The 27,188-nt window shown below is 40.5% G+C and overlaps 1 protein-coding gene across 3 annotated transcripts in view; it reads left to right on the plus strand.

Annotated features, from left to right (window-relative positions):
* Positions 1-27,188, plus strand: part of Dock1 (dedicator of cytokinesis 1) — a 518,033-nt gene that overhangs the window by 422,451 nt on the left and 68,394 nt on the right. For all 3 annotated transcript variants that reach the window (XM_005402009.2, XM_005402010.2, XM_013503070.1), the window contains exons 33-35: positions 6,446-6,594; positions 20,068-20,153; positions 20,340-20,496. In XM_005402009.2, the coding sequence (XP_005402066.1) occupies positions 6,446-6,594; positions 20,068-20,153; positions 20,340-20,496 (392 nt within the window). The remainder of the gene's footprint in view (positions 1-6,445; positions 6,595-20,067; positions 20,154-20,339; positions 20,497-27,188) is intronic.

The raw sequence follows: 27,188 nt of genomic DNA on the forward strand, positions 1-27,188 counted from the left end.
AAGCATAGTCTGCACTAGAACTATGCAAGTGACTTGGCTACAGCAGCCTACATGTCTGGGACCTTAAGTACCAGCTCTTGGCTATCCATCCTATCCCTGGTCTTTCTGAGCTCCCCCAGGGTAGAGTAGGAATGCTGGGATGAAATCTACAGACTTGATAAGTGCCACATGGGAACTTTTGTCCCATGCTGCCTGTACAGTTCAGTCAGTTGACTCAGTCCTTCTATGTTTGCCTTACTTAAATCTCTCTGTTATAAGATGAAGAGGTCAGGCTAAATTTTTCAAGAGCCTCATAATCCTAAGGCTCAATACTTTCATGACATGTATATATGATGATCTCAGTAATAGAACAGAGAGGAGGACTATTCATGATTCATCCTAATTGATCTCTCCATGTTCTTTCTTAGAATTTAGGCCCTGTCTCAAAGTAAAATATAAAAGGTATTGTTCAGTGGTAGAGCATCCATCACGACCTAACAGATACATTTATCATTTGTCCTGGCAGACCAGATGGTAGGACTCATACCAGGCAAGGGTGGTAGATAGTACCATGAGAGAGGCAGGCAGACAAAGTGCAGGAGACCTTCAAAAAGATGCTTGCAGATAGACTACAGGGAATCCAGAACTTTTCTAGACCCAGCATCCAAGAAGGAATTGGTATGATGCCCACTGCCAGCCCCAGTGTCAGCATGGACCATGAGTTCCTGTAGACACAAGCTGTTTCTGAGGCCACCATGTACCACAGTCTGTCTTAATCCCCAACAGGGCAGTGTCATGCATTTTAAATGAAGGTACTTCATGCTGAAATGAAGAGATAATAACTGTCATGCCACTTAAGATTAGGAGAGATGCCCACCCTAGCAGTGGTTCCAAAGGGTCATTACACAGAGAAATACTCTTTTTCTCTTGAACAGTAGCTGCTGCCACCACAAAGTGTACCCTAGATCTGTGAGTCCCTGGAACCCTCATTTCCTTCTAGTGGTCCCTCAACAACAAAGTCACTGCCTAGGAAATAAGAAACCTCCAGGCCTTAGCTTAAGTCTCCACTGGCCATGTGTCATTCCTTTTCAAGTTTTTTTCTTGTTTTTGTTTTTGCAGTGCTGAACATTAACCCAGTAGCTCTATCACTAAGCTACATCCCCAGTTTTAAGTGTGTTTAATCTGGATACAGTGGCGCACAATTGTAATCCCAGCTACATGGAAGCCCGAGGAAAGAGGATTACAAATTCAAGGCCAGCCCAAGGAATTTAGGCCCTATCTCAAAGTAAAATATGAAAGGTGTTGTTCAATGGTAGAGCATCCATCAGGCTCTGGGTTCAGTCCCCAGTGTTGGAAAAAATATGTGTATCTTTAATGCCACCTCTGGAGTCCATGAGATTGAACACCATGGGAACGGGCTCCAATTCATTTCTTGCCATTTGCTGTGATAGCAGTGAAAGAAAGACAGGCCCACAGGCAATGAGTTTCCTTTCCTCCAAACCCTTGGGAAGGTCTGGCCTTTGGAAAATACACTCTTAGGTTGCACTCAGATTTCCAAAGCCGTTTCAGAGCAGTTGGTTTTATTGATATCATCTGTCATCATGCCCCAAAGAAACTGAACCCCGCCAACAATTACACTTTTGATTTGCAATGTGAAGATGCAGTTAAGGGAGAAAATTTCCTCATTTCAACCTGCCACTTGCTTAATGTGTAAGATGTCTGTTTTGTACCTCTTGAGCTAGGAGCTGTGTCATGAGAAGTGGCCGAGGGGTCAAAAAGGACCTTGACCAGTTAAGGGCAAGAACATGAAAACAGCAAGAAGGAACAACCGCCAGAGTTGGGTTCATTGCTGTCAGAATAAGTATTTTTTAAAATTAGCACTGCCAGCCCCAGTGTCAGTGCTATTTTAAAACTGAAAAAAAATAGAATTTTAAAACTGAAATTTTAAATTTCAGCACTGCAAAAACAAAAAGAAAGAATAATAAAATCATCTGTTACTTAATGGGAAATTCCCTGTCAGCCCCTGAGGGGTGCCTCGTGGTCACCTCTGGCAGGGTGGTCCCTTCCTGCTGCAGTCTCGAGTGTTTGAACCTGCCTGCAAATGTCATCGTGCAGGAACCACATTCAAAGTTTATGACAGCACATCTTAATTTCCCAGGATATGTGCAACCTATTTTCTACACAGTTTTTTATTTTATTTTTTTCCAGTGGGTTTAGGTTTAGGAATAGGTTGGCAGGCTGATAGAGTTGGCTTTGCCAAGAAAATAAAAATAGAAGTCAGATCAGATATATTTATCATCTTACAGTTAATTAGGAACCTATCACTCAATTGGACCCTGCATCCAATATTCCAGGATATCTGTTCTTCCTTCAACTTCCCCCATACTATGTGTGGTTCTTTAAGATGGGTGTCCTCAGATCATGCCTCCATGCGAAGCCCCAGAGCAGGGAACTGGGGTCTTTCTGATCAATGTGGTATAAGCACAAACACACACTGGCCCATGGGACAGAGCAGCATGGTGTTTTCCCTCTCAAACCTGTCAGATTTTCAGCGTGAAAGGGAAAATCAAAAGCAGATTTTCTTTCCGAAGAAAAAAAGGAGAGAATGTGCGTATTTACCAGCTCTTCAGTTATTTATCAAAGCTCACTCTGAGACAGCCTGCTGGGGTACCTCATCTCTCTCTTCTCTTCGCCACCTGAATTTACATTTTGCTTATTACATCCAGCACGTGTGAGCCAGCACACACTGTCCAATCCAACCAGAACAAATGTACTCACAGCAAGATCTTTTTTAGCCTGCATCTCTTTGGAAGATTTTTCAAGCAGGGATTCCCTTCATGACTATTCTGGGGGACTGCACAAATTGTATGCTTTTCAATAAAACCTATGTACTGTACAGTGTGCCCTGATCAGTTTGGCTTACTGACAGAAGGCTTTGCTCTGCCTACCTTGTATGTGCAAGACCACTAATGAGTATAAAACAATCATCCAGTACCCTGGGGAGGCTGCTGATTAAGGTGGACTGGCTTTGAGGAAGAGCAAGGCTTCGCTCCTAGGGAAGCAGCTCCATGTTCTATAAGCAGAATAGAGATTCCTGGTGGATCTTAAGGGACTTGGAGCGTCATTAGCTTGCTCTTATTTCATCTCAAAAGGAAAGGTATATCCCGTGTGTGTGTGTGTGTGTGTGTGTGTGTGTGTGTGTGTGTATCTCTGTCTCTACACTACAGGAATCTCCTTGACCTTATTGATCTAAAACCACGTTCATCATTACTTTTGAGTAGATGTGCTTCAGGGGAAGCCTGTAATGCAAATGCCAAAATAAAATAAAACAGGCGTGCAGCAGATAGCATCACCCACCACTGTCTTGTGCAGATTTCGTCCCAGGAACATCACGGGCCAAACAACCCAGGCCAGCTTCAGACTAGTGTTCTTCTGTGCCAGTGAAAAGGGTGTTGACCGATGGGGAAGAAAACATCACTTTCTGTAACTTTGTTTTCTAATCCCTGCATCTATAACCACTTGTTTCTGCTTTATATTCCTCCTAGCTCCAGGAACAATAAAAACTGATGGTGACAGACAAAACTTTATGACACTGAAATTGTGGTTGATGAACAACGTGCTGTCACCATCATCTGTCTTCTGAAACATTGGCACTGACATTTTTTAGGTATAATACAACAAAAGTGTCACCTGAGAGACGGAATATAATGGCATTTTCAAGAGAATGCTCTTCATCAGTTACATGCCTTTCAGAGACATTAAGCATTTTAGGAAGTGATGAGAATCATGCTATTATAGCCTTAGTCAAAATATTAATTATTTAGTAAAAGTTGAGAGTAAGATTTTAATTAAATTCATTTTTGACTGAAGGGTACATTTTGTGGGTTGTGTCTACTCAATAAAAATTTGTTCAGTCTGTGAGGATTATATATTTTCTACAGTATTGTTATTTATAATAGCCAGATTTGCTTAATGATTCTTTTTATGGGAATCTGTATTAGTTGCATTGTAAAGAAAACCAAATTCTTTATGGAACTTATCATGTTTCCTAATTGGGTAAAAGATTGGTTAACTCTAGATAAATTGCTAGTGTTCATAACAAAATGTCACACACAATTCATTCAAGCATATAATTTCTTGTGCTTTCTGCTGTTATATGTTGGAAATGATGTTAGTCATAGGGGAATAATAGGGAAATGAATGAATAATTTTAAAATTAAAGACAAGAAGGTATAATTTTAGAAGACCACTTTAGTAGGACCTGCCTCTGTTTTTATTGTGTCACTTTAAGTAAGGCCAATCTCCCTTTGTGTAGAAATGGGGTCCCCAGCAGCTTAGTTTCAGAGGCACAGTGCCCAGGCAGTGAAGTAAATGTGGGGTTAACTCCTACTTTTCCCCCTGCCTTTTCTTGTTCAAGTTCTGTGTGAGGGAACCTTCCCTAAACCTCCTTCCTTCAGTAATTGAGAAGCAACACAGCCAAAAGGTATGGGGGCCACTGCCAGGGTGGGGCACCACTGAACAAAACATACCCCTAGCAGGAAGAAGGTATGGACCACTCAGTGAGCCCAGCTGCAGGGTCTCTGTTCTCAGCCTTTAGATTTTCCAGTAGTGATTCTGAAGTACTGTCTGAGTCAGACAAAGGCTGACAAAAGCAAGACTTCCAACAAAAAACAATCAAAATAGAAAAGTTTGGTGCCTGTAAGAGCCTAGCCTACTTTCCAGGGGATTTATTTTAAAATTGTAATATCTCAGCAGTGCTGGCTAAAATGGCAGGTCGCTGACCTGTTTTATAACGGCCACAGACACATCAGGGAGTGGCATGGAAAGCTCACAACATTCCTACTGCAGAGAGGTGGGTAGGGCCTGAGTGCCAGGCAGAGGTCCTGTGGCCAAGACAGGGAAAGGATTCATAAAATTAGGTCACAGTTGAATCTTGAGAATCGAGGACCCAGCTCAAGTCCTGTTCCTCCCTTTCCTCCTAACCACTCATTGAGCAGCCATGGAAACTGCCTCATTTTTTTATCTGTAGAGCAGGTTAAGAAGGCACCCATCTCACAGGATTATGAGGACTCAGTGAGATAATGCTTTCTGCTAGGCTTGTTTTGTGGTAGTATATGCTTAGTCATGTTAGTTAATATTATAATATTCTGATGGAGACCACTATGAAGCAACTCTGAGCAGGACTTAATATTAACCAATTGGCTTTCCATATTTACTTGTGCGTTGTCCAAAGCTTAGGCGCCTTGTCTGGAGATGGGCAGCGGACTCATAGTAAGTGAACCTGTATGAGTCACTGGTCCCTGCTGAGGCTTGTATTAGCCTGTGAAGTTGGGACTCCTCAAAGGATAAGATAAGGCTACAACTGAGGACTTTTGACTGCAACCCCAATTAACTAAAGGAGACTATAGCTGCAGGCATCTCCCTCCTGAGGTACAAGCCTTCCTGGAGATAACAGTTCTCCTAAATTAATATAAAGTATTACTTGAAAAAGTCTTTAAAGGGATTCCCAAGCCCTACCCACATTCTTACATTTTCTTCAGCATCCCCCTCCTTTGTTTGAAAACCTAATAAATATGGCCTCCCAGGGAAGTGCTTTGTCTTCACCTGGAGAATCTTGAATTCTGTGAGAGGGTTGAACCCTCCTAAAGCCTTAAAATCATTTCAGTTGTCTCAATTATTTAAGCCTTTGCCTTCTACTCATTTGGGAGATTGCAGGCCTGATGAGCCTGCAATAACTAAGGGTTGTTAATGCAATATTTCGTGCCTGAACATTATTCATAGCTGTATTATTTTTTAAAACTGCTGGGAAATAGTTTCCTGAATTCTTTAAAAATTATATCTGATAAGTGAACTCAGACTAATAAAGTAGTTTTTTAAATAAGCATGTACTTATCAACTTTTTTTAAATATCCAAAGGAGATAGAATCAGTCTGGCTTTCAGTTCTACTCTGTTGGCAGTTCTTTGGTTCACGTTGATTGTGTTACAGAAATTATTCTCTTTTCTTTAAAAAGGTACCAGATGGTAAACTCTTCTTCATGAAATATTTGAGATAGAAAAGACCCAAGAGACTGTCTGTGCTCTCTCTGCATTGACTCTGTCCTTGTCATTATCCACAAAGTGAGATGCTGATTGTCCTGATTCCAGCCCCTGCTTGGTCCAAAACTGGATATCAGGTGGCTGCTCATGCCCTCGATCTATGAGATATAATTGTGTACTTGTCAAATGGTGGTTTATTTTCTGGGTTTTTTTTTTTTAATAGCTTCCGCTGTAACATTAAGAATACAGTCCACCTCCAGTGCTCAAAGCTACAAATATCCAAGACCATTGCCGACAGATGAGACATGGATGCACATTCTCAATATCTCCTGTTCAAATACACATGAGCTGCCTTCCCTTGTTTTGTTCAGTTAAGCACATTTTAAAATCCTTTTTTATTTCTGAATTAATGCATTTCTTTGTTTCAAGGGCAACACAAGATAAAGTTCATTCCAGAAATGGTCGGCCCCATTTTAGAAATGACGTTAATTCCTGAGACAGAGCTGCGCAAAGCAACGATCCCCATCTTCTTTGATATGATGCAGTGTGAATTCCATTCAACTCGAAGCTTCCAAATGGTAAGGACACAGATGTGCTCAGTGGCCTGGAGAGTTGAGGGGACACAGCCTGAAAACTTTGAAAGAAGCAGTTAGATGATTGTAGAGCTAAAGATGTTAAACTTGAAAACATCATTTTCTACAGCTCAAGAGAGTGGAAGCCTGTGATTTTTCTGACTGCACAAGTTAATGTCATTTTTCTTCAACTTTAGGGGAGGATTGTTCTCACCTTTTAGCTGTTGCTTACTTAGTTTAATCTGAATTTGCTTACAATGAAGCCTGGATAAAAGCCTCTTCCTTCCTGTCCATGGTATATGCACATGTAGAATTGAATCAAACATTATTTATTATATTTTCGAAGCCTGGTTGCTTGTTGCAGAGTTATTTTAAAATCTAAAGTTGGCTTTTAATTTTTTTAAGCATGTGTCTGGGTCTTTTATCTGTGCAATGGAAATAATATGAATTTCTCCAAGTGCATACAAAGTACTCGCCTAACACATACTGTAGTGAGAAGAAGTATAAGATCTGAGTAACTTGTACTCTAGAAGTAACAAAAGTCTCCTTCCTGTATCCCCTGAAAATAAGTGTGGTGTTTATGTATTCCTGGGTTGATACAAGCACACCCACTTGGGCACACACTCACTCAAGCACGCGTGCACACACACACACACACACCCTTGTAAGTCCTCAAGATTTGGCCATGATGTTTTGCAGAGACATGAGAAGAACTCAAGAGGTAGGGTCCCTCTAAATTAGAAGCAATCTATTAAATATAGTAATTCAAGTAAGCAACTATACTGAGCAATTTACATGGATTTTGAGAAGAAATTCCTATATTAAAAAAAAATCAAAGCTGATCAGTTAAGATAGTATGATTTCAGTGGTATCTAATGTTTAAAAGATAGATTTTCCTTATCTGTCTTTGTATTTTATCATTTTAGGGAGTTTTGAGCAATTTATAGCTTTTTATTGGTTAGTCTTCACCATCATTTCACAAAGACAGAATCCACAAAAAGCAATTTTTCTATCTCCTGGGACCAAAAAGAAAGACACAGAGTTAAAAGAATCTCTATGCTGTGAGCAGAGTTTGAGTTCAGATCCCCAGGTCAGGTAGCATCTTTGGTTCCCTGGTGCTACCTGGATCTTGAATCACTCATCTTAATGTCCCTTAAATCAGGGTCATAACATTGGCATGAAATAGAATCTCTTTAAACAGTCAGACCTAGAACACGCTAAGCATAATGCCTGACAGCATAAATGGTGTCTGTCAGTTGCTGTGGCTCTGTTGCCAGGCCAGAGTTCTGGCCTTTGATGTGGGTCTCTGCGCTACTTGGGGGCCACTGTGGAGAGCTACATTCCCAGCATCTGCAGAATCATTGGCCCAGTGCTTTGCACAAGCCTACCCTTGACCTCCTCTGAGGAGTTGGCCCCTGAAGCCAAAGCAAGGGGAGTGGTACGTAAAGACTGAACAGAGTGATCTTGGAGGAGCCATTTCTGTGACGTTGACACACACAGGGTGTACTCCAAAACCTACTGGACATTGTCTTAGTACATAGCTAGGTTGTGATTATTTTTGCACTCTAATCCCTTAGGAGGCTTTTATAAAGTGACTGGTGATTTTTATTTTGATATTATGCCAGTGGTGGGTCATAGAGAAGGCTTTATTTTATTTCTCTAATTTAATGCCGGTTGAGCAGGGATGAGCGATATTAACACTTTTGCTTACCTTCTTGCTTTTCTTCCTTCCTTTTCCCTTTCTTCTTCTAGTTCTTTCTTTTTTCTTCCCATGAGGGAGGAAAGTCTCATTTTCTAATAAAATGAAAGTGAATACATTTAGAAAATGAAGAGTGTTTCTCTGGCTCTATCAGCCTTCACATATATATACTATTATAAACATATCTAGATTTTTTTCTTATGTTCTTTCTGTTTGACAATATATCAAGGACATCTTCCTTGATTACAAGGTAGAATCAATCATTTTAATGAGGGCATAGCATGTCATAAAACGCACTATTTTTTATATATCCCCTCCCTATACCCGGACATTTAGGTTGTTTGCAGATTTTCACTATGAGTAAGTATGTAGTAAACCCACTCATGCATATAGCTTGAATTCATTTTTCAATTTTTCTGCTGTACATTTTCAAGGATGCAATTACTGATTCAAAATAATTTTGTATCTTTTGACATTATCGCCAAATTGTTTGATATTACTCCTGCAAGATTTCACCCATCTTCTTTGCTGTTGGCTCAACATTGTGATCCCAATTTCACTGCCAACTAAGTAAAGCTACAAATTACAACTTAGAATACCCTTTCCTAGGCAGGAAATTTGTCTGACATTTTGACTTTTTTATAAATCAAGCCCAAAGACAGACTTTGTAAAAACTATTAAGTTAAAGAGTCAGGCAAAGGGGGAAAAATATATTTATATGGATAAATGTCATTAACTTAGAAAACTAAGATCAAAAGCCTCTAAAATATTATACCATTCATCATTGGGTCAAAGGAAAGGTCAAGGCAGGTAGAATGAAGATGAATGACAAGTTGGATTGTGACTGTTCCTTTGTTTCTCTCATTCTATGTCATTGCTAAATTGTAGCAGTGTTGGGGAACATTTTAGAGACCAAGTGCTTTTCAACTGAAAAGCCACTTATTTATCACAAATTGCCAACACCACACTAAAAAACTAAATCTGAATGCTGAGGTTTTACTTTAGAAAAAATAACTCATGCATTAAAATTAAAACACAATAATAGAGCTTTCAATGATGCAAAAAGCTCACTGCGGCACACTATCATAGGTTCACCACCACTGCACTATAGCTTTAGAACATCTTACCACAGTCTTGAGAGGAAACGCTTCATATTCTCCTGTTTACCCCAGACTTGCCGGTAAATGGTACCAAGTTAAGGATAGCCACCAAAGTTTTGCCTTCATTCTAAACATTATCCTGTTAGGGGCTTCACCATCGTCCAGTGCCTTTCCAGAAAACTAAACTCTTTGAGTAATACAATGAAGCAGGTATGCACATTGAATTCTTTTTGGTTTGGTTTTGTTTTGTTTTTGATTCCGGAAATCAAACTCAGGATCTTACACTTGCCAGGCATGCGCTTGTACCATGGAGCTATATCCCCGACCCTGCACATTGAATTCATCTCATAAAATGCAAGCAATTTGACTAGCATAAAATATGTCTTATAACCACACATGATGACACATCCCTGTAATCCCACCTCTTTGGGAGACAGAGGCAGGAAGACTGTGAGTTTAAAGTCAGCCTGAGCCATATAGTAAGACCTTGTCTCAGAAAACAAGCAAAAAATGTCTTGCTTGAATGTAGGTGACTTACAATACAAACATAATATGCAGGTTTGCAAAGTGGCGTTAATAGTCATTGACTCTTCGCCCAGTTGTGTTGTCATCTGCCTATCCCTCTGCAGACAAGAGACAACAAGCCATCAAAGTTCTTTTAAAGCAGAAAAGCTAAAACTTAGTTTTAAAAGTCTTCATTAGTTTTAGATCACTATAACAAATACCCAGGATAAACAACTTAGAAAAAGAGAAGGTTCATTTTGGCTCACAGCTGGGAAGGTTTCAGTCCATTATCCCTTGACCCTGTTGTCTGGGGCATTCGGCAGGGGCCTATAGCAGAGTAACACACACTCCGTAGCCTGGAAGGAAAGAGAGTGAGGAGGGGCTGGGGTCCCACTGTGCCCTTCAAGGACCCTCCTCCAATGACCTCAAGACCTCCACTATACCCACCTCTACAGTGTGCGCCACCTCCCAAAACTACCACCCTGGGGACCGGATCTTAAACACATCCAAGCTATAGCAAATCTCTTTTGTGTTAATCTTTTCCAGTAAATTGGGAAAAGATCAGTTTGCCTTTTGCTAGGTTAGCCTACCTCTGCCTCCTGGGAGGAGGCCAGGTGTTCATCTTTCTCAAACCTGCACCTTCCCTTCACCCACTTTTTAGCGGTTGTCCTTGGAAGTTGGTTTTTCTGGGTGCAGGTTACACTGGCCTAAACTTTGGTCTTCAAGATGGTCAGATGAGAAGACTCATTGCTGTTTCCTCTCTCATCTCCAGCATCATCCACTTCTCTCCAGCACCATCGCTCTCTGCCAGGGCTCTCCTGGACTACAACATTTGTCTCCTAACGGACTTTGTCTTTTCTAATCTGTTTTTGCATACACTCCAGTTCATCCACTATGAGCTGGTTTTCCAAAGTGGGAGGTGCAGCTCTGGTCCTGGGTAGGTGATCTCTGTGGCTATGTCCTGGCTGTGCACAGGTACAGCACACGGTTAGTCCTGCCTGCCTTTCCATCCTAAAACTTCTGGGATGGGGATGGTTGGCTGCTGTTTAATCCACAAAAAATCCAATTATCTAACCTTATTAGTCATGTCAACAAGGGCTTCGATTGCCTCTGCTTTTGTACCAGATGTGCAAATCTAATAGAATGAGAGGAAGATATTAGAGCTTTTTGCTTTTATAAAACTTGAGAGTTTTGAACATATGATGTAGCTTGTTCTTTCAAAGGTCACTCTGTCTTTGGGCGTGGAGCTGTTAGTATTCTGCTATTTGTGAAATATAAGTTGTATTCTTGCAATTGGAGTGGGTAGAGGATCTGCTGGATCCAGGAAGGAAACCTGCCACTTTGCTCAAGATTAAACTGTGTTCTGCCATAACAGGATTTCAAAAGCATGTGTTCCAAATTGTTTTACCTAGAATTTCATGGAGTAGCTGCCCTTGAAATTTTTAGCCGCAGTGAGGCCATTCCATTAGAATGTTCTTTCCTGTACAGTTCCCCTAGAATCACATTCTATCTTATCTTTATTCTTGAAAAAAAAAAGAAAAAGAATAGGAATCTTCTTCCAGGTTCAGTGTGTTCTTGTCTTGTCTTGTGTTGCCACTAGCTGCCATGTGCAGCTGGGCTTTCTTGGTAACGGGATAAGGTGGCTTGGAGTAACCATTCAGAGGCATGTTCTCCTTGTGACCAGGGCTGCAATCAGTGCCTTAGATCAGCTTGATTGCCTCTTCTCTAGGCAGGTCCTCACAGAGGAGAGTAAGCCCTTCAAAGGTCTGTAGACTGAGTCCCTATTGCCAATGAAAGTCACCCCTGAGGGGATACAATATGGAGGAGCATGAACCAGGCAGAAACATGAGGTAGAAGGCTCCAGTATTCACACAGTAGCTTCAGATTCTTGCAGAAATCCCTCTCACCTACAAAACAGTGTACTTCTTTGCAGACTGGTGTTCACAGCTATAGCAAAACTGTGGTATGTTGAAAGGAAGACATTATGACCCACTGGATACTGTGTAACTGTCCTGTGATGGGACTGGCTATGTCCCATTCCCCCACTGTCCCATCCCTGCTCAGTGCAAGGGACTGATGCCTAGAGAGAGTTTCCTTCTCCTGCTTATGCCTGTGTTGTGGATACCAAATGCAGCAGGGTGACAAGCATATATGCAGACACCTCAGTCTTCTGTCTTTTCTAGCTATGCTCCAAGGTGGCCCCTCACTTTCCTGGTAGCTCCCATTGGACCAGAGGACTCCGGCCAGGCTCCTGCATCACTTGCTACCAGCTGTCATTTCTAAGCAGAAGTCCGTTTCATGTCTTTTCTCTTCTCTTTGATCTCCTCTGAGTGCTTCCAGTATTCCAGCTGCTCTTTGCCATCCTGGTTCTTCCAGCCCTTGTGAGAGTCTCTTTTGATCAGGATGCCCGACCCACCCTTCTATGTCATTTGTTGCTAGTGCTTCTATCTCCCTTAATCCTGGAGAACATGTTCTCTTCTCCCTTTCGTTGTAACACATCGCCTCCTCGAGCCACTCCTGCATCTCTGCTCATTTTCACCTGTCTCCATCCTGCCCCCACCCCAGTCACAGAGTAGCACATTTATAGTTAACCTGAGGGTCCTAGGAAATCTGCATTTAAAAAAGAGAGAGAGAGAAGATTCTACTTGTGAAGATTTCAGAATTTGGCATACTAGTGTGGGAGAAGTGGGGAGGTGTCCGCATCTCGGAGCCCCTTTTATCATCTATGGAGAAACTCCTCGCCTTGGTAATGGGATGAGGCCTCATCTGGCCTTACACTGACCTTGTCTCCATCTCAGTAGAATGCTGCCTTCCAGATGGATAACTGAGAGTCTCACCTCACACTGGATTTTGCTTCATACACAAAAGCATGCTTTAAATTCTCTCCTGGCATCTTTTTAAAGAATTCCATTTGTTATGCCTTTGGAAAATACAGAAATAACAGCTGAGAATTGTAGCAAATGACCATATGGGGCCATATACCATTAATAAAACTGGAATGGAAAAGGCTGCACAGCAAAATAATATTTTCAATCATGGAGCTATTTTATGTCATCTTTGTGAGGCTCAGTAAATTGCTCCACAACTTCCAGAAATTCCCATTTAGCTGTAACAATATTAGAACATGAGTAATCTTTGTGTCGTCAGTGTTTCTGAATTCTTGTTTGAATAATCTATTCCTACTGCCCAGGCTAGTAACCTTAAGCAAATAATTGAATAACCCAGTGGATGGATATAGGCAGCTTCTGCCACTTGGTGGAAAAGCTAATATATTTTGGTCTGTAATATGAATGTGCATAAGTTTGGTGGCAATTTCATCTTGTTTATTTTCCAATTCATTTGGGATTTTTATTTGTTGGTTTGTTTATTTGTGCTTTCCATTTGAAAATAATACTTGCTTTTATTGCTTTGGGTGCTTAAAACGGAGACATGGCACAAAAATTAGGTTTTTATTTATTGAGTTCAGACCCAAATGTGGTCTGAGAGATCATAGAGCCCAATACCCTTGACTCCAAGAGTTCTTATTACATTGAATTCTATTTTTAAAAGCCTTCCAGCACAAAAGATACTCAAGCTTTCATAACTTCCTTTATGCAAATTAAACCAGACTCACTACATGAAGTCCAAAAGTCACTCCTTGGTCTGTGTGATGTAGAGTTAGAGAGCTTCTGCCCCTGCCTCATATGTTGGTGAGATGTCACATCCAGAGAGCAGATAGTCACTCAGATAACCTATTCAAGGGCTGGGGATTTAACTCAGCGGCACAGCACCTGCCTGGCAAGCACAAGGTCATGAGTTTGATTCCCAGTACCAGAAACCTCCCTGCCCCACAAAAAAACCAGATAACCTATTCAAAGTGTATGGCTGCGGGGGTCTCCAGGATCTTGAGAATTTCACAAAAGCTTTACTGTCAAGAAGCTGGCTACTTGGTAGACATAGGAGGATGTGGAGGTTTTAGAATGTGGGATGAGGTGCCAGAGATTAATTAAGTGTGTAATTAAGTTTACAGAGTGGCTAAGCAAGAGAAAAGCAACACACATTAAAAAAATGTGTATGAGCACAGAGATTAAAGTCTGACTGATAGATTAGGGGATCAGTAACTTGTAGGATGTCAACATGAGAGACCAGAGCCCCAGGTTTTGAAATGTCAGGCTTGTTGGTCCTGAACCTTCTTTTTGGCGATGTTGTCCACCTAGATGCAGTCTAGTGTCTTTTCCCTCTTACTTCTTCCTGTAGATAGTATGAAAAGGGGCATAGATATGTGGTTACATCAGATTGCCTGGTTCCTTTGTGAGGCGGGGTAAGCAAAGAGAACCTGATTCTTGGTGCTATGTGAAATAGGAACGATCGATCTTACACCATATTCCTACCTGTAGAATCTTTGGTGCATATTATCTTAAAAACCAGTGGAAAACAGAGTTCTTGAGACAGAAAGCAACATTTTACTAAGGTTTATATATTTAAAGGCTTGGGGAAACCCTTTGCTATTATATTAAAGAGATCAAATGCTAGATTCCTAATTTACCCAGCTCTTGATAACCTCTAAACCCTTTGTGATTTGGTGAATTATTTTTGCCAAGCTTCCTACCGTGCTACAACATAACCCTAGATCTCTTTTTTCTTTGTTGTTGCTGTTTTGAGACAAGGTCTTACTGCGTAGTTCAGACTGGCCTTGAACTCACTGTGTTCGGTGGACTCTTGACTTACAAACTTAATTTGTTACAAGGGCTGATTGTAATTCAAGTTGGTTGAAAGTCAAGAGTATTTTTCACATAAGAAATAATGGAAATACCCATAATGCATTTTAAACCTCCCAAAACACCCTTTAACTAACATTTTCATAATAAAAAAGGGTTGTATAATATGTATAATTTACTAGAAACACCATTAATTTTCCTAGTGTATTCATCAAAAAGTTATAATATATGCCTAGTTTACCAGCAACAATTTCATACTGTACTCACCATTCAAGCTGACATCTTTGGCTTGCAGGAAGGGAGGACGAAATGGAAGATGGTTATTGTTTGGTAGGAGAGTCCCTTTCCATAAGAAGCTCAGGAATCTGGTTCTCTGGTGTCCTTTCTCTCCTTGAGAGAGTCTGTAGCACACTGGGACCTGCTTCTGGCTCACTAGGTCACAACCTTTTCAGAACTCACAACTGGTCTAAGGTTATCAGTTTCTTTTTTTTTTTTTTTGGTTTTTCTCCGGTACCAGGAACCGAACTCACGACCTTGCGCTTGCCAGGCAGGCGCTTTGCCGCTGAGCTAAATCCCCAGCCCCAAGGTTATCAGTTTCTATCTTTTCTTTAACACTGTTCTGTAATATAACATGACAGTTGTCATTAAGCCAGTGAATTGGCTTTTTCTCTGTCTGGGTGGGTCTTCTCTACAAATGTTTGTACCTCTGTCCACTTTTTCAGGATTTCCTTTTTTCAGAAGAACTTTGCTGCACTGATTGTTGATAACTCTACTTCCTCTTCAGAAAGTTCCTCAACTGCCCTTCTCTATTGCTCAGCCAGAAGTTGCTGAGGTTCTTCTGTAGACAGCTCCTCTGAGTGTTCCTCTACCAGTTCCTGAACATCACCACTATCTACCTGCAAGCCTGTGGACTCTACTACAGTGACACTGTCATCCACCACAGGGTCAGTTGAAGGCTTGGGCTGCTCTACACAGCCTTCAAAGTCTCTCTCCTTTATCATTTTAGGCCACATTTTCTTCCAGGTAGATCTCAGTGTCCTTAGACAGACATTGACCTAGGAATTTTCACTTAACCCTACACAGGAAAGGATGTTGTAATGTTTCTTTCAAAACTCTTTTAAGGTTTATATCTGTTTCTGAGACCATCTGGAAGCACTTTGGGAACAGTTCTTTGGTGTATAACTTCCTAAAGTTAGCTATAACCTGCTGGTCCATAGGCTGTCGTAGAGGAGTTATATTAGGCAAGGAGAAACTTGACTGAGAGCCATGGAATTCTTCAGCCAATTTGTCTTTCAAATCTTGTGGGTGAGAGGAGCACTGTCCATAATGAGGAGACTCTTCAGTGGTAAACCTTTATCCTCTAGATATTTCTTAACAGTAGGACAGAAAGCCTCCCTGATCTATTCAAGAAAAAGTAGATTCCTAGGCTTGTTACCTAGGCTTTTGGTTAGATCTCCACATGACCCCTGTCCTAGTCTTCATGACTTTATGTATTCTGAACATTTTAGCAGATTCAGAGTGATAAACCAAGAAAGGCTTTATCACCACTTACATTGGCACATGCAATAAGGTTAGCCTATCCTTCATAGCTTTGTGGCCTGGCATTTTCTTTTCTTCCTGGATAATGTATGTTCTCCTAGGCATTTTCTTCCAGAAAGGGCCAGTTTCATCATGGTTGAAAACTTGATGAGAGCAAAAGCCATTTCTCTGTGTCATCATCTCAAAGTGGTCTGTGTAATTTTCAGCAACCCTTTCATCAGTATTAGCTGCTTCACCATGCCTAGATATGCTATGAACCCCAGTTCTTGCTTTGAAATTGTGAAACTACCCCTTAGTGGCATGAAATGTTTCACCATTATCATTCATTGATGTATTATCCTTTATAAGATCTGCATTTACAACTGTAGCTTTTTCACAAATTATAGACTCAGATAGGCTATAACCTACCATTTACCTTTTATTTATCCATGCTAATAGCCTTTCTACCTCATCTAATACTATTGATCATGACTTACTAATTCAAGTAACACCTTTAGCAACACTAGCTTTCTTGTACAAATTTTTTCTCTATAAGATAGTCCAGATAGTGGATTTTCACATGCTATACATATTAATCAGGGCAGTCACACAAACACCTCTCTCATATTTCAACACAATTTCCTTCTTCTTTTTGATTGCTCCCTTTACCTTCCCTTCTTTCTTTAACTTCTTTTCTAGCTTTTTGGGTACCATTTTGATAGCAGTAATTATAGTGATTACATAAAACGCTGGCCAAAATCAGTCCACAAACACACATATCTGGGCCCCTACTGACACTTATGTATATTTGCATATGCTTTTCTGGCATTGTATTTGTTTACAAGAGCACAGGTGGCTGACATTTGGGTCTTAACTCAAGACTTTGGTCATAAGTTAAACCTAAAAGTCTGGTCATAACCTAGGTTGTTCATATGTGAGGCCAATTGTAACTCGAGGGTCACAGGCTAGCCTTGAACTCATGGCAGAGCTTCCTAAATTCCAGGATTATAGATGTGTTCCACCATGTTCAGCCCAAGACCTTTTTTATACAGTATTTCCATATTCTTAGACATCCCCTGGTATCAGATACTTAGAGATACTCTACTTGATATTTTAAGTTTTACACCTTGTGGATATTTTTGTAGAAACTAGCAATTTAGGAAAAGAGAAGAAAACACAATGAATTTGCTCATTATATGAGACTCTGCCACCTTTTGAGAAGCACAGTAAACTTGCTAATTTTATCCTAGCCACACAGCACCCTGCTGTGAATCACCAGATAGTATGCACTTACAAGTAACATAATAAACATGACTCTTATGAAACCAACTTTGCATTATCAGAAAACGAACTACCTCCAGTTTATTTGGATAAGATTATTTAATTCTGATTATGATAATAGTTCACAGCAACTAGCCAATCAATTCTAATACGTTCTGTAAAATTAACAAAGACCCTGGAATTAGGCTGGTTGCTGATCTCTGGTATTGAATCATTGCTGATAAACAAAACGGAGTTTCCAGGTGTTTGTGCAAATTACTTAGTTTAGACTAGAGGTTAGTAAAATTAGAATCAGCTGTGTTCTTAAGTACTTATCATTCATCCACTCTTTTTAGAAAACATTAAGTTCATCAGTCAAAATTTGATAAGCAGCATACTTAAGGAGCTGGCGCTTCCTCATTGCCAGTATTTGTGACAGCTAGATTTTCATAGGAGCAGAAGTAACATGCCATTTTCATAAAGTAGACGCCATGCTCAAACCTTCTGATTGACAAGTGATGAGTAATTTTCAATGACTTTGAGTGCTCGCCCATGTTAGAATAAGGCATGTTTATCTGCATTCTCTATATTTTCCCAGTTGCAAGTACTTATTAAACACATGTAGGTTTGAACCATAATGTTTTGTTAAATTTAGTTTTACTTTATATTTCAATTATTTATTCTGAGACATCACTATTTATCAGTTAGTCTCTGGTGATCATGATCCCACCTGGAAGATAGATCACCCTTGAAATGCCATCTTTGGGGCTAGTAGCAGGTGATCTCCCTTGTGTTAAGTTCCAAACAGGATGGCCTCCTACTGAGTGTTTTTCTGTAAAAAGCAGAGTGATAGTGGATTAATATCAGAAGATTGTTATTGTACAGGAAAAGTCATTATTGTGAAGGTCCAGGTGAAAGAGGGGCACAAATCATTGTGTTCATTTTCATGGAAGCTTCTCTGTCTGTGTTCCTAAAATCCCTGAACTTCTTAGGCGAAACAGAATAAAAAAGAGGTGTTTAGGTGGGGAGGAGACCATGAGAAGATCAGGGAAGGAATTAAGAAGATTTACAGTGGTCTGGGCTGCTGTGGAGTGGCTGTGTCCTTGGTGACATGAAACAAGTGCGCCTGTCCAGCCCTGCTCTAAGCTTTGCTTTCATCCACAGCAGAACAAATTGTGGGTTTAGGTGGCATGTCCTGAATGGGAGACAGCAAGGTCTGTGCCAGTCTGATGGCCCTCTCTGGGTCTTGCCTTCTGCTTCTCAAGGAGTAACAGCCAGCTGCCACTGCAGCCAAAGCACTCTGAGTCTCCAGCTCAGTCACTGGAGCCCAGGGTATCTGTCATTGTCTGAAAGCTCTGTTTACTACTTGGTTTGCTGAGACCCAGAGAGCAGGTTGTGTTTCAGCAACCCACTGGCTACTACTTTGCTGACATTTGTAATTCCCCGCAACTCCATCTAACTTATGATCTACCTTATCTACTAATTTGTGTGTATAGCATACACTCATTCTGTTAGAGTCCCTACCTCGGGCATGATTCTAATTCCTGTGGATATAGCGAAAACCACCGAAGTGCTCTTACTCAGCTTAAATTCTGGTGGGATCCTAATCACGACAGAGGACTTGGGGATGGTTGCCCAAGAAGCAGATGGTTGATCATGTTTTTGAAAGGGGTCTTGGAGACCCTTCCACATACATCATGGTATGCTTGCTTTCTGAACCCTAAATTCAGTTATTATTTTCCTCAATGCTTCCCTATCCCACCTTCTTTCCACTAGAGTTTGACTATACCTTTATAGAAACTAATGCTCTCATAGCCCCTTATTCCTACGGTACACCTGCAGGGGTGATCCCAGGTCCCTCTGTGACTTCTGTCATCACTTAATTAAAATCTTTACTGTCAGGGAAAGGGATGGAGAAAACATGAATATTATTGTAGCAGTTATTTCCATCCCCATCTGCCCCTTGAAGACATTTTGGAAATTTGAAACCCCTAAGCCCAGACCCTAAAATTCAGGCTTTTTTTTTTTTTTAAGTAAGGAGTATAGACTTTCCATTAGTTCTAAGGACCCTTTCCCACACTGATGCTCAGAAAATCTCATCAGAATATTTTGTGAGTAGAGAACAAGCCTGGAGATGGACACCCTTGAAGTGACTGCTGGTCTGTCTTTAGGGACTTTGCTCCCTCTTGCTTTTTGTAATATTTTTTTTCAACCTGAATTAGAAACTTCACTGGGATCCATCATAGAATGGCAGTGAAGTGGCCCCATGGATGTTTTCAGATTGCTGAGAATTCCTTGCTGGCAAGTGAACTGCCATCTGTTCCATCCCAGGAAACAACACGCTCTTTCCGATGTTACTTGTTCATGGAGATGAAGTTTGTGACAGTTTTTCATGTTACTCCTTGATGGTTTTTCCTACAGTTTCCTCATCTGTCTTTCTCTAGTTCTTATTTCCACTACCAGAATATACATATTCAGGCTCCATTTACCAAGAAAGGAAATGAAGGATTCCCCCTGTGGCCAGGGATCCTCAGAAAACTCCAGGGGCCCAGGGATGGCATCTCTTAAATGAAAGCAGGCTTCAAAGGCAGAGGGTAACTGTTTGATAATGATCCTGCTAATTTATATACTACTGATGCTGAAGTCATAAAATGAAATATCCACCATGCTGATTATTTATGCTTCCTCTGTTTAATTATAGTTTGAAAATGAGATCATCACCAAGTTGGATCATGAAGTGGAAGGAGGCAGAGGAGATGAACAGTACAAAGTGTTATTTGATAAAATGTAAGTGTTGATTAGCAGTGGGATTTATGTCAGAATAGAGACAGAGAGACTGTAATTAGACTACAATGAACTTTGTAGCCCAGAAATAATTAAAATGTGTTAATAATGGAAAATATTTGAAATTGCACCTCCGTCGAGTTTCTGTTTCTGAGTGTGATTAACAAGGTGTGCATAATTATTTTTCAGCCTCCTGGAGCACTGCAGGAAGCATAAATACCTCGCCAAAACAGGGGAGACTTTTGTGAAACTCGTTGTGCGCCTGATGGAGAGACTCCTGGACTACAGAACCATCATGCATGACGAGAATAAAGAGAATCGCATGAGTTGCACCGTCAATGTGCTGGTGAGTGAAAAGTTAATTAAATCTTCAATCTTCACAGCATGCCAGAAACTAAGCCAGAGCATTCTGAAGTCCTTAGGATGGTTGGCCACGGAGTTTTCCATGGCAGAACTCGGCTTCCTGTGCTGTTTCTTCCTCTGCTGCAGGGAAGGAATGCTAAAGAATTACTTGCAGGCACACTCTGAGCTAGTCTATGAAATTGGCTCCCCTCTGGATGCTTCATATAGTACTTGCTGTTGTGGAATGAAGAGCTGGCTCATGATGTCATCAAGGTTGCATCTTGTGGTGGACAAGTCTTATGTCTCTGCTGTTAGGAGACTTAAACCATGTCCTAGAGTGAATGGTAGCCCCCCAAAGATACACACACATCTGAATACTCAGAGCCTGTAACTGTAACTTTATATGAAAAACAGAGTCTTTGCAGAGGGTATTGAGAATCTTGAGATGAGACCACCCTTGATTACCAGTGAGTGGGAGACAAGGACACATGGTTTGCTGAGACCCAGAGAGCAGGTTGTGTTTCAGCAACCCACTGGCTACTACTCATGAGAGACGGAAGGAAAGACCGAAACACAGAGAAGAAGCCATGTAAAGACAGAAGCAGAGATTGGAGTGATGCAGACATAATCCACACAATACCTGGGGCCACCAGAAATGGCAGGAGGCAAGGAACTACTCTCCCCTAGAGCCATCACAAGGAATGTGGCTCTCGTGACATCTCGATTTTGACTTACAATTTCCAGAACTATGAGAGAATGCATATGTGTTGTTTCAAGCCACCCAGTTTGTGGTCTTTTGTTATAACAGCTCCAGGAAGCTGGGCAGGGCAGCATGGATGGCAGATGGCTGGGTGAACTTGACCACTGCCATCTGTTGAGCTTCATGCATTCCTGCTGCTCGTATGCTATGGCTGGGTCTGTGGACAAGCCCTGCCTGATGCAGTTCCTTCCTGAGGCAAATCCAGGCAATGCTATCGGGTCAGTGAGCTTTTAGGAAGTTTAATGATACACAATCTGGAGTCCAGGAAGTGGCTTGCAAACCTCATGGCTCTCAGCAACAATGTAACTCCTACGCTTGCTTTCTATGCTTTCAGCTTCTTTCTCTATTCCCATTCTCACAAGGAGCTAGAAGGGCTGACTCCTGGCTGTGGTAGGGCTTTCCTCAATACCTTGCCTCACTTCATGAACTTCTGCCCCAGCCACTGGCCTCTGGATTTCAGAGCCATCACTTGCACATTGGGCAGCATGCAGATTCTTAGCCCTCACTTCTGTGTCCATCATTTGTGTGGACGTACAGGTTCTTTGAGCTCACTGAAGTGGGCTTTCATGTTATGGGGAGTCTGACACATCATTCATTCTTCAAAGAGTGTTTGGAATAAAAGGATAAGCAAAAAGGAATAATTTCCCTTTGTGCCTACATTAGTATCAGTGTTGAATCTGTCTCTTTCCATAAGGAACTTTATAGCTAAAAGCTCATGAGAAGTCTTAACACTTTCATCCTTTGGCTGTATAACCTGTGTAGGTTCATGATAAACATTTTTGGTAGCAAGTTTCTTTACCTTAAGAATCTAAATATAGGGGACTTCTGGTGCCTGCTCCAGCATAACAGAGATTGGGAACTGTCACCCCCATTCTTACAAGTAAAAAGCTGACCAGACTGAAAATGAACAACTCTTCTTAGATTCTTCCTCTTGGACAAACAACTTCCCCCAAAATCAGAGCAACAGGTTGACGCATTGAATCATAACTTAGCAGAAGCTCAGGAGAACAGAAACTAGCTCTAGAGCCAGAACTAGCTGCCTTTTACCCAGTACACCATGTCCACTTTCACCACAGAATTATAAGTCATACTAAAGACAACACAGTTTGAAGAGATAGAGCAGCCATTAGAACCAGAATCAGGTACGGGAGAAGTTTTGGAATTATCAGGCCAGGCATTTAAAACAACTGTGACTAATACACTAAGGGTTCTAAGGAAAGCAATAGGGAAACAATATACAAGAACAAACTGATAATATGTAGCTAACCAAAGAATGAAAAAGAAATAGTAAAAATCTGAAGCATGTTACCATCATGAAGAATATCTTAAATAGAATCATCAGTCAAATGGACATGACCAAGGAAAGCATCACCGAGCTTGAAATCTAAATATATTTGCATGTGCATCAGAAGCGTCCTGAGCAACTGCAGAAATTACTAGGTTCTGGTGTCTGTACATGCAATCTTTTTGATATTTGCCCATACATTGTGCGAGTATCACAGAAGCCAGCTCTTCCCCGGGTAAGCTGGTCTTGGCCTTAGGCACAGCAAAATACCTGGCTGTAGCTGCAGTGTGTTCTCACATTCTTGCGTCTGTCAAAAATAATTGACTAGTGGTTGACATGAAATAGAAGCCAGTATTTTTCTGTGGGAGAAAAATGACGACCTTTTCAAAAATAATTCCCTACTACAGACATAATTCTATAGTGCTCCCTCTGGTTCTAAAGGGGATCTAATGGGCCAATTAGTATGAAGTGTTAATAAATTTAGTAAGTTTCCAGTGCTGATGATTAAGACTTCCATTTTGTTTTAAGCAAGATCTCTTATGCTCACCAAGATATGAAACCTGGTGGAGAAATGGCAGTATACCATTCTTATCACCAAAATGAAGGTGATGGAAAATAAACTCCTACAATGACAACTACAGTCACAATTGCTGAAGATGACATGGGTTCTTCCTTTATTGAGAGCCTGACTCAGTGCCCACCTACAGTTACTGTGGTCAGCAGTAGTTTGATTTTAACTAAGAAGCACCCGGGATTCTTTAGATTATTTCATGTTAGTAATTCTCTCAACTTGAGGCATCCTGAGTCATTTCATGAGAAGGTAAGTATTCTATCCTTAACCATCCCTTAGGGATGGCAGAATGGATTTCAACCTGTTACAGAGCTTTTATGTAAAACAATAAACCTACAGGACAAAGAGAAACAAGAAATGAGAATATTATACATAGCTATACTTTACAGATAGGATCCTGTCTAAATATTCACTGCCAAGCTCATGGTCCATTTTTACCTTTCTTCTTTGTACTTTTACTGTAGAAACAAGTCAGATTTCATGAATGAGTATGTACATCCATCTCTAAAAGCATGTAGATATTTAAATGTATATTAGAAATAAAGTATAGTCACTAAGCAGAAATCCCACAAAATCTTAAAGTTGAAAATAAATTAAAATGGAGAAATCATGCTTAATGGGTATAGGAGTACAGCTAGACTGGAAGAATAACTTCCAATATTCAATAGCACAATAGGATAATTACAGTTGACAGTAATTAATTGAATATTTCAAAATAGCTAATAGTGTTGGAACTTCTGGGAAAATGGCAGAATGACAAGCAACAACTCGGGTTCTCTGAGATTTGGAATCCAAGCACTGAAAAATAACAACTTCGGGAAGAAAAAAATAGAAGTAGATCCCCAGAAACCAGGAAGGACCTGGCAGGAAAATTAAACCTACAGAGAACTTGAAGAGACAGATCTCATTGCAGAGAAGGGAAGGATATTCTGCACTGTCTCCCTGGCTCCTGGCTCTTGACAAAGAGAATAATATTTACAAGGACAAAGCACAATCTGGAAGCTTCAGGAGCTTCAGGGAAAAATGCAGTGGTCTAGTGGACCAGCAGGTGCTGTGAGCTGCAGGGAGAGCACAGGATTTTGCTCCCATTGAGAATCCTTTGACCTGGTAATATCTAGTGAGCAACACGAGTCCAAGCACCCAAATGTCCATTGGAGAGAGTGCTTGGTTGGATATCATTCTGGAGAAGTGTTGATTTTTTTAACCCAGAACTCAGAGCAGCCACAGAACAGCTTCAATTCACAATTCCCAGCAGTACTTTCTTTTACCCAGTCACATTCCCACAGTGACTGGGTAAGAGACAACCAACAGTGGTCAAGGAGCTGAAGTCAAGGCAGGAAAGAGGCCCCATGAGAAGTTTAAGCTAAGGCAGCAGCAAAAGCGCCTGCCTGGCATGCGCAAGGTCGTGAGTTCGGTTCCCGGTACCGGAGAAAAACCAAAAAAAAAAAAGAAGTTTAAGCTAAGGGATGCACGCCCCATTCACATGGCCAGGAGCTAGTGTCAGCCTGAACTGTTCTGGATTTGAAAGTCCTATCCTTGGCACCCGGGCCCTAATCCTACTGCCTGCCAGTGCCTGCATCCAGCATGGATCTGAGATCTGATGGCCGCTTTATCTACAGCATGAGCAGGGACATTTCATGACTTGGGCACTGTCCCAAAATTGTAGATTCCAGAAGAAAACCACAAGTTCAGAATCACAAAGAGATTTCTCTCTTTTTTTTTTTTTATTTTAGAAATAAAAGGAGGAAAATACTAACAGACCGACAACATTTTACAAAATAGCAAAGGATCAGTACAGACATTACAGAGTTACAAACAGAGTGGTAGGGAATTAACAATGCTTATTGTATTACATATTGATATCTTCAATGTAGTTTCTCATGAGAGATTTCTCTTTTTGTGTGTATATATGTTGTTTTTCTTTTGCTTTTTGATTCTGGTTTTAGTATGGTTTTTTGTTTATTTGTTTGTTGTTTTTGTGTGTATTAAGTTTTTTGTTTTGTTTTTGTGTTTTCTTTTTTTCTTCTTTCTTTTCTTCCTCCACCACTTTAGTGGAGCGAGAGGAGTTTCCCTTTGTCCTTCTTCCTTGCTTCTTATCTCTGTCTTTTTTTTATTTCCTCTTTGTTTGTTTCTTCCTCTTCCCTCTCTTAATTTTTCACACCTTGATGTTCTCACTTATTTTTGCTCTCTATATAATTTCCTTTTTCTCTCTTTTCTTTTATCTCTACTTCTAATCAGTTTTTTTCTCTTACCTTTACCTAACTCTATAAATATCTTTCTGTTCCCCAATAGGATCCTTTTGACCACTTCTCCTCTTTCTCTTGTCATATAGTTTAAGGTTTCAAGTTTTTCTTCTTGTGTCTCCCCGTTCACAAACCCTATATCTTTAATTATATAACAATAAAGCATTGTTAATCCTTTGATAGTTAATTCTGTAACATTACTATTGAATTCTTTTATTCCACTGGTGGTGCTATGCTTGTTGCACTTAGTACATATTATCTGTAAGTCATTACCTGGGTTTTCTTAATATGTTCACACTGTAATTGTGGATTTCTTCGCTATAGTTAAGGGTGGTACATCATTAGTTCTTATACTATGTTAATATCCAGTTTGTCTTGGTCAATATTACTATAGCTGATTTGTGTGATATTACAGGGATCACATAATTGTTACTTGTCTGTGAGCCAACATTCAGGTTACCTTTGTAACATTCACAGTATTAGAGTTTATTACCAGAGAACTCAGCTGTTGGATTACACTGCATGTCACCTCCCAAATTAACCAAGGTGGTGGGTTCTTGGGGAGGAGGCAAAGGGCTATATAGTTAACTGTGCCGAAAGTACATCCCTGAAAAGTAACTAAAGATATCTCTATACTAGCAACAAAGTCTTTACATTATAAGCATCCACAAACTTCAGCACAAAACAAAACAAAAAAATTGAAACATGAGAAGACAAGCTAACAAAATTCCTCCCCAAATTCCCAACTCAGCCAAAGTCAATCTAGAGGGCACAAAAGGGCAAAATAGCATAAGATACACACCCATATTATTTGAAAGGATAACAGAGAACATTAGAAAACAAAGCAAAGAGGTACTCAGCAGAATCACAGAAAAGATAACTAAACAGAAAATGGAAGTAATAACCAAAATGATCCAAGAGCTTTGAAATGACACTAATAAAAAGCTAGGTGAGGGGCTGGGGATTTAGCTCAGTGGCACAGTGCCTGCCTGGCAAGCACAAGGTTGTGAGTTTGATTCCAGGCACCGGAAAAAAGAAATACTAGGTGAGCTAAACACAATGATGCAAAACATAAATGACCACCTTAGCAAAGAATTAGAGTCCATAAAAGGGTTTCAATCCATAATCCAGGAGATTAAAAATTGTACTGAAAGTATGGACAGCAGAAGCAACCAATAAAAGAACAGCATTTCAGGACTAGAAGAAAAGTATACCTTCAAAGACACCTTAAAGTCAACGAGAGAACATGAAAGATGGATCCAATGGTTGGTAGATGACACAAACAAAGCTAAGCTCAGAGTAACTGAAATAAGTGAAAAATCAGAAGACAAAACAAATAGCATAAAAAAATCTGTTCAGAGAAATAATGGCAGAAGATACCCCATCCCTCAAGTATAGAGAAAGAAAGAAACATACGGTTAAGTGAAGCATATAAAACCATAAATAGCTATACCCAGAAGAGCACCACTGTATGCCATATTGTACACAAAGTTTTTGAAGTTCATTAGAGGGACAAAATCTTAAAAGCTATTAGAAAAGGCATTGAGTCGCATACAAAGGTAAACCCATAGTAATCACTGCTGACTTTTCTATACAAATCTTAAAGTCCAGGAGGGCTTGGCGTGACGTGTTTCAAGCCCTAAAAGATAACAGTTTGCAACCCCAGTTTATGTATCCAGCAAAACTTCCCTTCAAAAGTGATGGAGAAGGAAGGTATTCCCATGACACAGAGCACACTGAGAAATTCATAACCACCAAGTCACATGACAAAAAATTCTTAAGGATATCTTAGAAAGAGACAATAAAACCAACATTGCCAATAAGTGAGAAAGAAGAA

The sequence above is a fragment of the Chinchilla lanigera genome, unplaced genomic scaffold (genome assembly GCF_000276665.1).
Source record: "Chinchilla lanigera isolate Chin_1 unplaced genomic scaffold, ChiLan1.0 scaffold00076, whole genome shotgun sequence".
Classification (NCBI taxonomy): domain Eukaryota; kingdom Metazoa; phylum Chordata; class Mammalia; order Rodentia; family Chinchillidae; genus Chinchilla; species Chinchilla lanigera.